The 17,520-nt window shown below is 41.8% G+C and overlaps 1 protein-coding gene across 1 annotated transcript in view; it reads right to left on the bottom strand.

Moving 5' to 3' along the window:
* Positions 1-17,520, bottom strand: part of plcl1 (phospholipase C like 1) — a 100,826-nt gene that overhangs the window by 18,984 nt on the left and 64,322 nt on the right. Inside the window, exons 2-7 of the mRNA XM_088083722.1 lie at positions 14,720-14,794; positions 13,969-14,256; positions 13,114-13,398; positions 11,229-11,620; positions 7,816-8,938; positions 6,692-6,868 (exon numbers count right to left, since the gene is read on the bottom strand). Coding sequence (XP_087939848.1) covers positions 6,692-6,868; positions 7,816-8,938; positions 11,229-11,620; positions 13,114-13,398; positions 13,969-14,256; positions 14,720-14,794 — 2,340 coding nt within the window. The remainder of the gene's footprint in view (positions 1-6,691; positions 6,869-7,815; positions 8,939-11,228; positions 11,621-13,113; positions 13,399-13,968; positions 14,257-14,719; positions 14,795-17,520) is intronic.

The following is a 17,520-nucleotide window of genomic DNA, read 5'->3' as shown; positions in this document are numbered from 1 at the left end:
TGATTCTCTCACGAATATTGAGATACAAGTTGGCGTGAATTGATGTGTGTGTGTGTGTGTGTGTGTGTGTGTGTGTGTGTGTGTGTGTGTGTGTGTTCTGTCACATCTGTTTGATGTAAAAAACCTCCTGTTTTAAATGTTACTGTGGGATCAGCAGTAAAAACACTCTTTTGTTCAGTTGTTAAACCCTGAAAGAAAACCAGCGCGGCTGTTATTTATTCCCTTCGAGATTCATATTCATGGAAGTCGGACACTGTGTCCCAATTCAGGGACCACTGTCTTCGAAGGACATGTCCCACGAAGATGGACGACTGAGCCTTCTCCCCAGATGAGACTGTCTAGACTCCGAAGAGCCGAAACTAATGCAGCGTTTCGCTCATTCAGGCAGAGCGCTGAAGTTAAACCTGCAGCAGCTGATTGGCTCAAAGTGTTTCATGATGAATCACAATCACAGACTCTTTCTACATTTCCATCAACCCTCAAATTGCGCAAATAGAAATTGAGAGCATAAAAATATGCCTAATTGGAATCCCAACTTATTGCAAAACAGTTTTTACGTTCGCATGACGTGATATTTAAGGCAATTCAAAAAAGCCATATTTGGTAAAACTGCAATGCAAACACTTCTTTTTCGGCTTTTCTAGGTCACATGATGCTGTGTCTATGTGCTTGTCAGTAGGAACTGGCTCCCTCATGATGCAGCAGGAGCTACAAGAGCTGTTATTGCATCACATAACTCTGAGAGAGTTGAGCGGATCATCGGGAAGTTTTGAATCCACGATTCCTCTGTGAAATCGTGGACTACATCTCCCAGAAATCCCTCATACGTGGCCGTGTATAAGGGGCTCGCCTTTCCATCATGGCTCCATAACGCGCCTACGTGGCCTCAGTTGGAAATAACGACAGCTAGTTTGCTGCAATAGAAATAAAGCTGCTAATGTTTTGAACATCCATCGCCATGGTTACTGGGATGGTATCACCAGAGGAGACGTCGCAGAACATCACTCAGTGGAAACGCGGTCATCTCGCAATGGTGTTTTATCAACATTTTGAAAATATCACTTAAGTTCTGCAAAGATCTATAATGGAAACCAGCCTGCTGATACACTGACTGACTAGCAGCTGCCAGCTGATGAGTAATATCCAGTTTAAACCGGATTATGACCTGTTTATACTCGTCTACGTCTGGTTTACAGCACACGTACGCAGTTATTCCCCGAGACTATTGTTGTGTATGCATTTCTTTTTTCTCCAATTCAAACTCCGAAAAAAGAAGCTCCAGAACTGAAATAAAATCATACAGACACAGATGAAAACAAGGCCGTGCTCATGGTAATGTTTCACAAATATCACATATATATAATATGTCAGTCTGTAAAGACGGAGAAGCTGCTGGTGATGGATGAAGGAGCAGAGAACATGTCACACAGACCGAACGAGGACCGAGCCGGCCCCTTAGGCTGCGACTGCACTATTATAAAGACTCTACCCGTGTGTGTGTTTGTGTGTGTGTGTGTGTGTGTGTGTGTGTGTGTGTGAGTGTGTTTGCGTGTGTGTGTGTGAGTGTGTTTGCGTGTGTGTGTGTGTGTGAGTGTGTGTGTGTGCATCTCCACTCCCATGAGCTGTGAGTGAGGGCTGAATGGTGGGAAAAAAAAGCTTCATGCATGGGCAAGCCAGACAGACAGCTCCAGCAGACTGTGTGTGTGTGTGTGTGTGTGTGTGTGTGTGTGTGTGTGTGTGTGTGTGTGTGTGTGCTCGCGTGTGTGGTGAATGATGACTTAAATCCAATCCAATTCTCAATTTTTCAGCAACATGCCCGTGGCTGAGCAGAACAGCTCTGTGACAGTTAATTCAATCAGTTTGAAGCCAAACGCTCGTCAGAAAAGAGAAGACAATGAGGACGAGGACACTGAGCCTCCACTCAAACATCATCCCACATCTGGAGCTGCTCCACCACAATCAAGTCACACTTGAGTATGATGACAACACTGCGCACACACCTTCATACACTCACAATGACTAATTAAGGATTTAGATCACTTCTCATTTAATTTTTGACATGCATTATTCAAGAAGAACAACGTCTTTTCTTTAAAACATAAAAAACAGGTTTTCTAATAGTTTGTACAAATTAAACACGCAAGAATATTTTAGAGCAGGGAAACTCAATATGCTTTGCTTTAGGGCCACTTATGCAAAATGACAGGGGGCCAGGGGCCAGTCAAACCAGACCCATGTATGTTTTTAAGATTTAAGGACATTTTTAAGACACTTGGACATTTGCAGATTTTAGGACATTTATAGGATTTTAAGACATTTCCAGGATTTTAGGACATTTCTAGACTTTTAGGACATTTAAAGGAATCTAGGACATTTTGAGTATTTTAGGATGTTTCTAGGATTTTTGGACATTTGAAAGATTATAGCACATTCATAAGATTTAAGGACATTTATAGGATTGGGGGATGTTTCTGGGTTTTAGCACATTTCAAGGATTTTAGGACATTGGGGCCTTAGCTAGGACCTCAGATGGGGGGTGCAGGCCTCTGCTGGTACTTTTTCGGAAAAACAAGCTCTGCTGTATTTTGATTTGTGCACCCAACTTTCTGTAAACTAAAAAGACAAAAACAAATCCCAGTAAGAATCACTTCATCTTTTATTGTGCATTAGAAAATGGGGGGGCGCCCTGCATCCTTTTGGGGGCTGGATTTGGCCCGTGAGCCTTATGTTGAGTATCACTGTCTTAAGGGGTAACTTCAGTATTTTTTAACTTGGACCTTGTTTTCCATGTTTTTGTGCCTAAGTAAGTTGCTCACTGCCTTCTCACAACGTTTTTGAAAGAAATGGAGCCAGCGTGCTGACGTTGAATATGCGTTTCATGAGCACAGACAGCTTTGTCAGAGACGGTAGAGATGGTGCGTTGACGCGGCTGCCCAGTGTCTGAGCCTGGCCGCTGTGTCAGAGCCTGGAGGACAGATGATTAAGACATATGAGAGCGTGCTTCAGCAGGCCGATACGCACACTTAAAGCGAACAGCATGACCTCGACTTTGACGTGAAGCTGCCCTGCAGGTCCTCGGCTCGGCTTTTGGTTACAATCCACACGGCCAATGAGACGGCGGGCTGAGCCAAAGACACTGTGCGATTTTATTCATCTTGTGTTTAAATCGCACTACACGTTTTAATCTGCTTTCTACAAGGCCAGAACCTGCGACTTTATGCTCACTCTGAACATAAGCACAGATTCCCCCGCTGGTTTTACCCTGTGACAATTCCAATTAAATTCATTTAAAAAAAAGCATCCGCGTCCTCAAGAAAGGCAGCATTTGTTCAAATCCACTATCAACAGAAAACAAGAGGAAAAAATACGGCGCTGCAGATGGCTGGGAGATAAAGACAATAAGGTGTCTGTTCTGCAGTGAAGTTCAGTTTAATGTCACGGCAGTCTCAGACATGTAAAATACGACTCCGGTAATAATAAAACAAGCGCACCACAGTTTATAACAGATTTTGTGACAGCAGCCATGCGGGATTTTGGACCGTGGAACTGCTCACTCTGCAAGACAGCTGACAGAAATCTCTGACATGCCAGAAATCCAACCGGTGGCAATTAATCAGGCAACGTGACCTCAAACTGCACGTAAACAAAAACCAACCTGACAAACATTTGGCCAAATAATAAAATTAGTCGACAAACTCAGGGCTAAAGTCTGGCTTCAAGGGAAACTTCACCCCAAAATCAAAAACATATTTTTCCTCTTACATGTGGTGCTCTTTATTATTTTACATGATTTTGGGGTGAGGTGAAGTGTTGGAAATATCGATCGTAGAGATATCTGCTTTCTCTCCGATACAGCTGAACGAGGCACTCAGCTTGTGGTGCTTGAAGCCCAAACAATAAAAAAAAATAATAATAAAAAATTATCAAAAAACAGCAATGTCTCTTTCCAGAAAAGCATGACCACGTAACTCAGGATAATCCACAGACCTTGTTGCGAAAAGTTTCTTGTAGGAACTACTTTCTTTTGACCGAACCACAGCCACCAACTGTTTCACCCGCAGACTGTATGAAATAATAAGTAAAGCCGCAATATAAAATGTTTCCATTAGGGATATTTTATATTTGCCATTTCAATTTACGCAGTTTGAGGGTTAACGGAAACCCACCTTAAGAAACGTCATCCCGGGGGCGCTCTGTGCGGGCGATGTCACAACAAACTCGTCGCCAAACGTCTGTTCAAACTTAATATCTCCTGCCAAAGAGCCGATGTGATTACAGTCAAATATTGTTTTGAATTACATGTATTACACAACTCGTTTGCAGCCATTGTGAGGGTGCATTATGTCAACACACACACACACACACACTCACTCACACACTCACACACACACTCACTCACACACACACACACACACACACACACACACACACACACACACACACACACACACACACACACACACACACACACACCATGGTGGCGCAGACAACATGCCATATCAGTTGTGACAGCTTGTCGTTGCAGCTCAGCCACACTGATACAGGACTCTGTCAGCGAGCGGTAAAAAAGCCAAATCAGCAACACATCAAATCACGTCTGCTGTAATAAATTCACTGCAGGCATAAGTGCATTCACGGGAGCACCTCGTTTAAATCTCGATGGTCTTCAATTAAGCACTCGGGGCTGTTTTTTCATGCAGGTGCAAAGCCGACAGAAGAGCAGACCTCTCCAAAAAATCACATAAGCCTCTTTCATGTTGTTGACATTTTCCTCTTTCCGATAAATCTTTAATCTAGTGCACTTTTAAATGCACATTAAAATACAACTTTATGCAATAAAAGCAAAGTCTGTACTGGGTTAGATTAGATTCTTAACGATAACGTCATCCACAAAATGCTCCAAAAGTTATTTCTTTTCTTTTAGAGTGAAATCATCTCTGAACTGGGACCTCTGAACGCATCCTGAGACCTCAGGACATTCTTTTTTAATTTAACAATTTTCTCTAGAAAATTAAAATAGTATTTTTGCTCCCGTAAACAGGATTATTAGGAGGGGCTGTCATGCAGTTATGTAAATGGCTTTCACAGGCTATTGCTTTTTGCAGTGTTTGCTGTTGTGTGCATTTTAACAACCCAAATATAACGAAGTGAATGCAACATTTACTAACTGCAAAGATGTCATTTTTGTTCTCTGCACTTTGAAGGTGATGTGATTGTGATGATTTATTTTCATATTTGAGGTGATGTGTTTAATAATATTTCGGGGAGGTATATTGCCGGCCTGCAGTCTCCTCCTGAGCCATGTTTGCTTCTTTTAAAGAGGATGAGAGGAATTAATGTGACTCACCCAAATCCACCTACCAATAATAAATTCCTCCTAATAACGACGTATTAAAGCTGTGTCATGCCCCACTCAGAACTGCACTGTGAGCTCCAGATCAACAAAACCGCAGAAATAAGTCGACAAAACTCACCAGCCCTTCTAACATTTACCCAGTTTCATTATACCAGTAAAATGTGCTGTTCATTGTAAATACAGCTGGGCGATATGGCTTTAGAATAATATTGCAATATTTAAAGGCTATATCACAATACATGATATAAATCTCGATATTTTCAAATGTCCTTTAAACTAATGTTAACTTCTAAAATACAAAATTATTGAAAGAACTGCAGTTACAATAAAATGAAATAAAGTAGCTACTGTCAAATAATACAGTTGATTGCACTACTGTTAACAATAACGTAATAAAACACGCTTCTAGGGAAGTTAAATCAAGTACTTTCATAATACTTTTTTAAGTATTGTTATAAATAATGCTTTTATTTTGAAGTGTTGATCAATCAATCATTTAATTAATCCATTTTTATTTATATACCATCTTTCAAACAAATGAAATGCAATTCAAAGTGTTTTACAGTTTGATCGAAGAAGCATAAACAAAAACAACATAGGAAGTAAGCAAAGATGGATCTTAAAAATTTGATTAAGCATAAACAATTATATTTTGATAGTAAGACACTGCACAAAAGTCAGACTAAAATGATGTTTTTGATGCAGATTTGAAGCTGCTGGTCAAAAGCTGGATGTTAGCAGACAGTTAAACGGATACCGCGGCACCTTTAACCGTAAGGAATCATCTAACAGCTCTCCAGTTCATATAGTACTAATATCTGCAGGTTGCACTCGGGCTCCATGGTGATAAAATGTGACTAAATAGTTGCATTTGGAGCTCTGCAAATACAGACACACACCTCACCTGCACACTTCTGCCACTACCAATCATTGAGTTAGACTGTTACCGCAGCGCCATTAAAGGTGATGATTTAGTCTCTGTAAGCTGTAAACGAACTAACAGCTCTCCAGTACGCAGAGGTGCTCCATGGTCCCAAAAGTGATTAAATAGTCATGATCTGGAGCTCTGCAAAAGCTGCTGCTTTGTGTATGTGTGTGTGTGTGTCTGTGTGTGTGTCTGTGAGGGGCAGAGAGCCATCGGAGAGAGAGGGAAAAACAAAACACCAGTGGCTTACAAAAACAACTTGACAATTTATACTCGATGTTCACGATATAGTCATTTTATATATTACACATGGAACAAGCTAAGAGCATATTCGATAAATCGCCCACCCCTAATTGCAAAGTGTAAATGAAGAAGAAAGGTCTGATGGCAGCAGCCGTAAAAGGCCTCACCTGAAACTCGAAGGTCTCGTCAAACAGCGGGTCGTCCTGGTTCTGAGCAGCGGTGCGTGTCCGCTGTTCGGCGCAGTCTGCTGGCACGCCGTGCAGCTCCAGGACCACATACGGGTCGATGACCTCTCCCTTCGCCCCCGAGCCCTGAGGCTTGGGCAGGTTGTGGGCACTGATCACCTACACGGAGGAACACAGAGCAGTTGATGTCAAATTTCTTATGTAGGAACCATTTTTAATCAAGGTTAAAGAACTAAAAGGTGTCACGGACGTGTCTGCTTCTGTTGATGATGGATGTGCAGTGATTACATCATTCAAAACTCACAGGTCAAGAGGACACCAAGAGGACATTTGTTTTAACCCCACATAAGCAAGTTCTACGTTATGGGCTGTTTTTGCTTTAGTTTTGCGAAACTGAAGATCTGAGTTCTTAGAAAATCCACTCATTACAGCTTTGATACATGTAGCGAACTACAGTCTTTGTTAAAAAGCATAATTAAAATGCTGCATTAATTAATTAAGTCTTTTCTCCTGAAACTTGGACAAGAGATGCCCCACAAACTGCAAAAAACAGGAAAAGATGGCAAAGAATTGTTTTTTGGTGTTTTTAAGGAGAGAGATATAATTTTTAGAAATGGATTAATAAAATTATGGAAAATGTTCACAAAAGCATATATATGTGTGTGTGTGTGTGTGTAATTTTTTTTATTATGTTAAAGAAATGCTGCAACCCAAACCTATAAACCCAACTCAGCAAGCAAGTGACATTATGTATTTCGGATATTAAGGAGGTGTGCTGGAATTAGGTGCATTCCTTTAGGTGTCCATTAAGCATAAAGGTATTTTTTAAACTGCAGTTATATGAGGTATTCATTAAAAGTCAGTGTATTAACTGCAGTAGAATCAGTCAGCACGCCCCCAGTTTGGAGAAGCAGGCAGGAGTACAGTCACAGAAATGTACTGCTGTGGGTCAGGGCAGCAACAAAAAATATGCTTAGGCCTCCTAAAAATGAATATGTTAAGTGTACGTTTCCAATGTCTTTGAAAGAAATGAAGCCAAATCGCTCGATTTCAAAGGGTGAATTCTGCCTTAATTCTTATATAAAATATGAATATGAAGGTTTCACCTTAATCCGCAGCGTCTGAGCCGGCACTCCTGGCACGCAGCCCTGCGTGTGCGCGCTGAAATACGACACCTCATCCCTCATCACAGCCGGTCGCAGAACGTAACCACACCCTCCGTTCTGCGAGAAACGCCCTCTGTGAAGGTCCAGCATGGCGCCGGGGGTCTGCTGGTTCAAGGCCACGAGCTGGACACCTCCTTTCCAGTACCCCTGTGGGTTGGGGTTACTGGAGTCCAGGCGCACTGAGCTGGGTCGCACTCTGGTCAGGGTGCGCTTGGTGAACATTACCAGGTCCTCCGGGCTCTCAGTGGTCAGCCGCCCGGCCTCGCCCTCACCCAGCGAGCACAGCGTCCAGTAAGGCGGCTCGGGAGGCATCGGCGTGCTGGGAGAGGAGGGGCTGCTGGGGGGCGACTGCTGCTGAGCCTGTTTGTGGCTGGCTCTCTGTGCGTAGAAGCTGCGACTGCCCGTGCGAGCGATCGCCACCAGGTCCGACAGTTCTCTGTGAAGGCGCAGCTTCCTGGGCTGAGAGGGCGGAGGCACCACTAAGACCACGCCCAGTTCCTCCTCACCTGGGATGGTCATTCGCCGCCCCGCCAGAGGCCCACCTCCTCCTATCTCCTCGTCCTCCTCCGATATCTCCCCATCAGAGCCGTCCTGCTCCAGAGGAAGTTTCTTCCCCACTATCAGGATGCGTCCCTTCAGCTGCTCGGGCGAAGGTAAGGTGGTGGCACGCCCTCCGAGGCTGACAGGAAGCGCCTCCGGAGTGTAAAGACGGGAGCCAAACACCTTCTTCATGTGCTGAGCCATGGTGCGCTGCTGGCCAGGGGAGCAGCGCTGGCACAGGTACACCAGGAGCGGGTACGGGGAGGTCAGGAAGGCGTACTTGTTGACCACCTCCAGAGCGGAGCGGATGGTGACGGGCGCGTGGTGGTGGTGATGGTGGTGGTGGTGATGGTGGCGGGGGATTTCTGGCCCGTAGTCGACCCCGAGGAGAGGCTCCCCCTCTGGGCCGTCAGTCACGCCCAGCTCCACGCAGCGACAGCCGGACTGCAGGGCCTTGATCAGCCCCCCCAGGTCTGCTCTGCCGTGGACCTGATCGTCCAGCAGGTAGGAGCGGTACGAGGTGCTGCGAGACAAAGTCAACAACGTCACTCACACGGATCAAAAAAAATGTCCTGCTCCTAAATGATGGATTATACACTGTAAAATCTGACACACTGATTTTTTGTAAAAAGATTTGTACAAAATGTAAGTTATGTTTTCAAAATGTCGATAAAACACAAGATGACAGCGTTTCCACTGAGTGATGTTCTGTGATAACATTCAGTAACCATGGCGATGGAAGTTCAAAACATTAGCAGCTTTATTTCTTTTGCAGCCAACAAACTAGCCGTCATTATATCTAATCGAAGGCCAATCGAAGTGTTTCCATTGCATTTGTAAAATTTGGCTTTTTTGAATTGCCTGAAATACCACCTCATGCCAGTGTAAAATCTTTTTTGCGATAAATGTGAGTTAATTTAAAATTCACGTTATTGTTAGGCGCATTTTATATTTGCAGTTTCAATTTGTGCAATTTGAGGGTTAATAGAGACTCTCCTTATGATGTATATGACCAATGATAAGGATTATTTAATGTCCTGATAACAAATTAAATGCCATTGAAGAAGACAGAATATGTACTGATACCCCTAATAAAAATCAAAATAAATAATCACTCAGTAATGAGAATTTTAACACTGTCCTCTTAATCTTATGTTGCTGTAGACATATTGCTATGCAGTGTGATAATTTACAACCTAAAAAAAAGACCTAATATATAATGTAGTACTGATACAATATGTTCAATTAAATTTAATTTGCATATTTTTCTCAAATGTTTGTTTTGGTGGCACACGGAGCACAGTGAGTAAGCAGAACCATCTGGCAGACGAGGGGAAAGCCGCTCTTGTTAAAAAAAGCAAACGGTGAGTGAATTAATTCAGAGATAGTCTGCTATGTGGAGAGGTTTCTTAAAGGACCAGTGTGTAAGATTTAAGTCAAGTCAATGTCAAGTCAATTGTATTTATAAAGCCCATTAACACAAAACCCGGTTTGCCTCAGAGGGCTTTACAGCGACAACGACATCCATGTATGTTTTCTTTAGCGTATTATCACTTGAAAATAAGAATCGTGTTTTTGTCCAAAACAAAGTCCACAGTAGAACAGACAAACCACACACTGGCTCGAGATATACACATTTGCTTTTTCACATCAGCCACCATATTTAACTGCAATGATCCATTTTTGGGAGACGAAGTGACCTTTGTGGATAATCCGGCTTCTGATGAAAACCTGCAAAACGTCTTGATCTCAAGTTATCGGAGAAAAAGGGTGACGTGTGTTGCTGCAGCGACATGCCCAAGTGCATCAGAAAAACATGGATTTTTAAGCAGAAAATGTTTATTTGATTTGTGAGCAGTATCAATCACGGGGTCTGTTTGTTTTGGGAAGGTAGTGACCTCTACAGATAGCCCGGCTCATAGTCAAACCTCCAGAACGTCTGGATCAGAAAGAGAACAGAGGTGAGCATGTTGTGAGCGAACAGCCCGTCACCGAGATGCCAAACTGCATCAGAAATTCACTGATTTATAGGGTGAAACTGCTTTATTCGCTGTTTATAGCTGTTCTGTTCACTTTGTGTCTGTGTTTTGGAGAGGAAGAGACCTCTGCGGATAATTTCGGCTCATGATAAACACCTCCCAAATCAGAAAAAAAAAGAAGGAATTCTTCCCCGGAGGAGTTTCAGTTGGCTGCAATATGCAATTCACTGCTAGACGCTACTGAATTGCCCTCAATTTTACACTCTCCATCTTTAAAGGTTAACTTTGGTATTTTCCAAATTGGAACCTATTTTCAGAGATAACATTCTTTTAAACTTGGACCCCCAGACGAAGTTACTACAACAGCTATTCAAACTAAGCCTTTGCCTCCTTAATCGCCTGAAGGAAAATTCTCTCTCATGATATTCTGTCGCTTTTAAAATAGGAAAAAATAAAGCATAAGGAGAGTCCACATGGTCACAAATGTAGGGCTGCATGTGGATGTCCACACAGGGCTCTGTGTGGTGGACATGGATATGATTTCATTTAATTTTAAAGGGACACAGCATTTTAATAAACATCAGTATAAAATACAAATGACTATGTGCTGGAGACAACACGACTGCTAATTTACTTCCGTAGTCCCTTAGTTGGCACGTAACAGAAATAGAGAGAAAGAAAAAAATTTAAAAATAAAAAAAAAAAAAAAAGTTATTTACATCACGTGGAGCAAAACAGACTCAAGTAGACATGAAAATAATGAACCTGCGTTCACAGTGCAATTATGCAGCTAAACACTGAACTTGCTCTAATTTGTCAACAGATTACTCTCACCTGATGTAGTAGTGCGACAGAGGCATGTTCATGTCCTGACAGACCCCCAGGTGCTCCGGGTCGAGCAGCTGACACTCCGGAGACTGCAGGTATCGTGCGAATCCATCCAGACCCAGCAGCCCCCTCTCCCTGCCCTGCGCCGAGGGCTCGCAGCGCCTCAGGAGCTCCCAGCAGCCCTCGGTCGTCGCCAGAGACAGACCCTGCTCCGTCTCCAGGAAGAGGCGCAGGTCCTGAGGGTCCAGACACTCGCGGTCCTTCGACAGCTGCACCAGTAAGAAGTAAACGTCGGGCCGCGTGCAGAGCTCGCAGAAGGCCTCCTGGAACTCCTCACGGGTCACGTGGGAGGTCAGCTTCTCCTTGCTGCGCTGGATCTCCTTAAAACGCAGACGTACCTGTGGAGAGAGCAAAAAGAGGAGTCAGAGGAGATTTAACCGAGCGAGACATGAAGAGACTTAATTAGTCCGCCGACATAAAGCCTCATTCATCCACTGACGCTTGATTAAACTTTATCGTGTTTCAATAAGGATATTAAATTTATTCATCATTTCTTCTCCGTCAGCTCGCCTCCTTTCATGTCCTCTCTCTCTCTCTCTTCTCTCTATCGTTTCATCTGTGCTCAGCCGACGCTCAAAATACTCGGTTCCTCTCTGAAATCGTCTCAGTAAAATGGTCTGCAGTCGTGTCACCTGTGTGAGCGACACAGACATCTGTCCTCTCTCTGCATTTGCAGGGTAACTGTATGTCTCCTGCAGGTGATACAGGAGGACAAATAACCGAAAAACTCAGAAAAGCAACAAATCTCCTAACATGAAGGATTTAAATATTCTGCTGCTCCAAAGCACAAAATCCAACTGCTCCTGCTGTGGCTGCAGTCATTCAGGGCTTGACAGAGTTGTTATTAGAAAGATGTTACAGCAGCATGTGATGGATCTTTGCTTTTTACTAGAGCAGGGACACCTAACCTGCTTTGTTTGGGGGCCACTTTGGCAAAATGACAGGAGGCCAGGGGCCAGTCGTAGCAGCCCCTTCAGCATGTTTTTAGGATTTTAAGGATATTTCCAGGATGTTAGGACATTTCTAGTATTTAAGGACATTTCTTGGATTTTAGGATATTTCTAGGATTTCCAGACATTTCAAGGATTATAGAACATTTCTATGTATTCAGGACATTTCTGGGATTTTAAGACATTTATAGGATTTTAGGATGTTTCCAGATTTTTAGGACATTTTTTAGCAGGGCATTTGTAGGATTTTAGAAACATCACCGGCACACTGTCGGGGGCAAAATTGGGCCAACAGGTCGTAAGTTGAGTAAAAGTGCCGTATCGGTTCTGTTCTGTATCTTAAGGTCTTTTGCATTACACCAATAGTAGCTTCTGAAATGTATACATTAAAAAATGATTTCAGATCAGGATTAGATCTTAATATATAAATATTACTAAGAGTTGTTTTCTGAGCAGCAGCAGAAATGTTTACAGCAAAGTCACAATATAAACTTCTCTGGAAACAATATAAAACATACTACAGAAATCATATTCCTGACATCACAATACTGACTGAAGTTTAGAAATCAGAAAAGTATAACGTCAAGTGACGTGACTGATCTGCTGAAAATTAGTGATGTTTGACCAATTCAAATTTTTCGTGGCTGACCTTCACTGAACCCCATTTACTCAATTATACAGGTATTTGTGACAAAAATGTCCATGACTTTTTCAAAATTCTCTGCATATATTCCATTTCTGGACCTGGAAATTGCTTAAAAAATTATGGATTTTAGCATCTGTCAGTATCAAAGGGATAAAATAATTACTCAGGTTTTTGCAGCTGGTTGTGTACCCGTCTTTGGCCACAATTAAATCATTTTGCTCCTGTGTGGCCTCACCTTGGCCTCCTTGATACCAGGACACAGTTTACAGATGGTGGCGACGGCCACGTCCTCCGACACGATGCCGTAGCCGTCTTCATCCACCTGAGCAAACTCTGCCGCCAGCCACTCGCTCCTCATCTTTCCTCCCAGGCTGCCGTCCACCGACACACCTCCTCCTTCGCTCAGCCCTCCTCCTCCAACACCTCCACCCCCGATGACTGACGGATGGGCCAGCAGGTAGCGAAGCCCCGTCACCCAGATGTTGGCCACATCTGCTGACAACGCAACCAGGTCCAGAGACTGTGGGGAGAGATGAGGAAGATTATAGGGTAGGACTGAAATAATAATATTAATAATGATATTAATATAATAATAACTTTATTTATATAGCACATTTAGAAACCGTTCTTTACAAAGTGCTTTGACAGACAAGTCAGGAAAGACAAAATAAACATCAACAAACTGAGAAAGATCTACAACAATCAAACAAAAAGGCAAGAACAAAAATGTATTTGTATGATGTATTTAAAACCGTCAGCAAGAATAAAGCAAATAAAAGGAATAATAATAATACAACAGGCAGATCACAAATGCAGGTAAAGTACTAAATGAGTAAAGTTTTAGAAAATCTAAAAATAAATGCAATAAAAGATGAAAAATAACATCGGAAATAATATAAGAAGACAATATCACAACAAAGATAAAAACAGATGAATATGAGATGCATGAACAAGCAAATAAATAACAACATGGCAGGATGGTAAGAACAGGACATAAGAAGGATAAATAAAGTCAATTTTCAAGTCAATTTTATTTATAGAGCCCATTATCACAAAACATGGTTTAAAGAGCAGCAAAGAAACGGAGTACCTGGTAGTCGTCGCCATGTATGATGGAGAAGGCTGCCTCCTCGGCGAGGTGCTCAGAGAGGGGGCCGTTATGGAGGAACGTCTCGGTGCTCTTCCCGGTGCGAACTTCCCGCATGCTGGAGACGTCCAGCCGAGCTCGGTCCCCGTCCTTCTTGGACGGCTCCCAGCGTAAGCAGCTGAGGTCGGAGTCCAGCGTGTAGAAACGACAGTAAACTCTGGAATTGGGCCGAATCTTCTTCAGCTCACAGCCGCCCTGCATGAAGGCCAAGCAGTCTGCTGCACTGCTCACCTGACAGGGACGGTCAAAAACAGCTTTTTAAGGTACATAAAAAACACCACTGCTTGCTGTAGGTTTCACTTTCTGTGTCAACTGAACCCCTTTGAAACTTGAGCAAACACAAAGACGGCAATAAGCAACTTAACGCAAGACATTCCCGCAAAGTTGCAAGAAATTAGTAAAAATTTTTGGCGTCTGTTTCAGCACCCCAGAACGTCACCAGCAAAGCAGCGATATGTGACGACTTGGGAGGAGAACGTGTTGGTATGTGACGCGTAGAGAGCGACAGACATCGCCCCCTTCAGTAGAGGAATGTGAAAACACCTCTCTAGTGACAAACTTTGTGCAGATCCAAGTCACTGTAGTCAAGGTCAAACAGTGTGAGGGACAAAAACAGAGGAAAAACATATTTTTCTGAGCAGAGGCGGACTTTTTAGCTGTTTCATTTCCATGTTATTTTATTATAATAACTAACCTTCTTCTCAGAGGGCATGCTGCTGAAGGACACAGTCTTCTTCCTGCCGCCGCCCACCTTCTGCACCGAGGGATCCTGGGAAAAGACAAAAACAGATGGCCAACAGGTCAAAAAGTCATATAATTAAAAGATAATATTCTCTGGTTATGCACTTATAACTGTGGGATAAATATCTTGCACAACACTGCAGCATAATACTGGTCTATCTTGAAGAGACTGTGGATTTGAGACTTTATTGTTTACAGAAATTAATTTCAGCTCATGTCCTTCATCGGGATCATCAAACAACATTTCAGAAGGAAAATAATGAAAGAACAACAAACAGCAGAGTTAATGCTGCAGCCAGCGATGTATTCACACAGAAATCCTGTGGCCATAAATTACTTCTGTCGTGTTGCTTTTTTAGACTGATGAATCGATTGGACGCAGGCGGCGCTAAATTTGGAGCCCAATCGAGACTTAGAGAGTGTGGTGGAAGGTTTTTAACCCTTAAAAACTTGAAACAACTTTTCTTGAGCTGCATTAAAATGCTTTTCACGTTAATTTAAACCTTTGAGAGAAAGACAGAGAGACAGAGAGAGAGAGAAAGTGAAAATAATTGAAGATAATAAAAGAAAAATGTCCATTATTATTATTATTATTGTTAATAAATTTTCAACTTTATCTATTTATTTTGTTTGTTTGTTTTTGTTAATGTAGTTTTTATATTTTTTTGTTTATTTTTTTCTTGTTTATTTTTCTATTTTGGCTAAATTGCGGGTGTTTTTGTAACTCGTAACTTAACTTTTCGGAAGAAAACAAGACAATTTGCTTAGGTTTCAAAGGGTTAAGTGGTATAATCACGCACAAATCAGCCTACAGGGCTCCCGCACATTTGCATGTACTAATTCTTAAAACTTTCTCCTGACTTTTCATGCCTATTTTGACTTTTCATGACTCTTCATGCCTATTTTTTTCCTTGTCCTAGTTGCCCAACTTTTGTTTTTTTTTAAATATCAGATTCAAACTCTTTTTAAACATAATTTCAGCTCTCTGGCACACACTAAAGGAGTCTCAACGTGTTACGTTCAATGGACAATATAAAAAAAACAACAACAGAATTCATGACTTTTCCAAAAACTTTCAATTTCAAAAGAGACTGAAGGCGTCTCTCCTCATTTAAGATGCATTTAAAGGGACAATAGTGTTAAATAACAGGAGGCGTTATGTTAACAGAGGAGGATTATGTATTCTGCTGGATTTACCGAGGTCAACACATTTCTGCGCCTCTGAAAAGGAGGTGTGAACACAGCACAGATGGGATTTACAGGAGGAGAAGAGAGACGTGCATTAAATATAAGCAGTGTAGCTAAAACCTGATTATCAAATACAAAAATGAGGCAATCAGGCTGTTAGTAATGAACACAATATCTGATTGCGAATAGTGGATGGATTTTTGTTTAATGACCTGAAAAATGACTGCAGGCTGCAACTGAGCTTCACTTTGTTCAGACATTGAAGTGAATCTCTCTCTCGTAGGGCTGCGTGCACATTGTGTATATTTAAAGTGGCTTTGATTTGTCTTACAATGATCCTTGGACTTATATCCACTGTCTGCAGCTACAACACACAATTTATTACTTTTATTTTGCATTTTGCAATATGGTCTTTACTGCATAATATTCTATTCATTATTTTCGAAAAAATTATACTTTTCTTGCACTTATATCTATTAACACAGTTTGCAGGATAATGCAGTTTTTTTTTATCTCTGATCTCTACGCATCTTCTCTCTCTGTATATATCATGTAGCATATTGCACAATTTCATATATTTCAATACTTCATATTTTCTATTTTATGCTTTTATTCTATGCATATATATAAGAGCAGCCGTAACGTGTCCCAGTTTCCCTCCAGGATCAATAAAGTTGTTCTGATCTAAACCACAGCACTATTTTTTTAGTGAATCTAGTCCTGAGTACATTGAAGAAGAAAACCAGCAAATATTCACATCTTCTAAGCTGGAACTTAAACTTTTTTTTATTTTTGTCTGAAAAGGACTTCAATGAATATCAAAATTCTTACAGAATAATTTTCTATCCACTTACTCATAATTGCAGCTCCCAAAATTAGTTTTTTAGGGTCTAGAACCAGAAGAATCAAAATGACTTATACATTATCTAGGAGGATGAGTTTCATTTCTCATCTATGAAACCACCTGCTTCCTATGATTAACATATAAAGCACTCTTAAATGCTAAGTTTAAGAGTTTTTTGGTTTTATACTGTGTATTTGGGGGGAAAAAGATGTTCTTGAGGTATATAAGAAAAGTTCCTCATCTCTTCTCACACCTCTGCCTGCACAGAGCGTCCATCCCACTTATGAAAACCTTTCCTGCCAGCCAGCTCTTCAGGCTAAATAAGGATGCGATGATCAGGAAGACGGTGAGAAAATAAAAGCTATTCTGTCCAAATTTAGAGAAGGAGATCATGGAGAGTGGACCAGCTGCTCCGTGCCAAAAAGAAAGAAGAGGCTGTGAAACACACCTACAAAAATACCCAAATCCAAGACCTTCAAGCGTTTAGAGAGCCTCCAGAGAAGTGCTCCTGTTGTACATTTACAGAACGACCCTGTGAAAAACTTCAAGTGTGGAAACTGTAGAAACTGCCAACAATGTCAAGTGCTCTGCCACATTTCTCTGTTGAATACTGAAAATGAAATGTGTGTGATACAGTGTCTGTGTGCTGGAATATAAAGTGGTGATTCACACAACAAAGGAGCTCTATTATAAATGTACTGAGAATATATCAAATCCTGTCA

This window comes from Plectropomus leopardus, chromosome 10 (assembly GCF_026936395.1).
Source record: "Plectropomus leopardus strain MGB_pleo_1.0 chromosome 10, ASM2693639v1, whole genome shotgun sequence".
In the NCBI taxonomy this organism is placed as follows: domain Eukaryota; kingdom Metazoa; phylum Chordata; class Actinopteri; order Perciformes; family Serranidae; genus Plectropomus; species Plectropomus leopardus.
The sequence above is the reverse complement of the archived record's forward strand: the minus strand, read 5'-3'. Positions and strand labels throughout refer to the sequence as shown.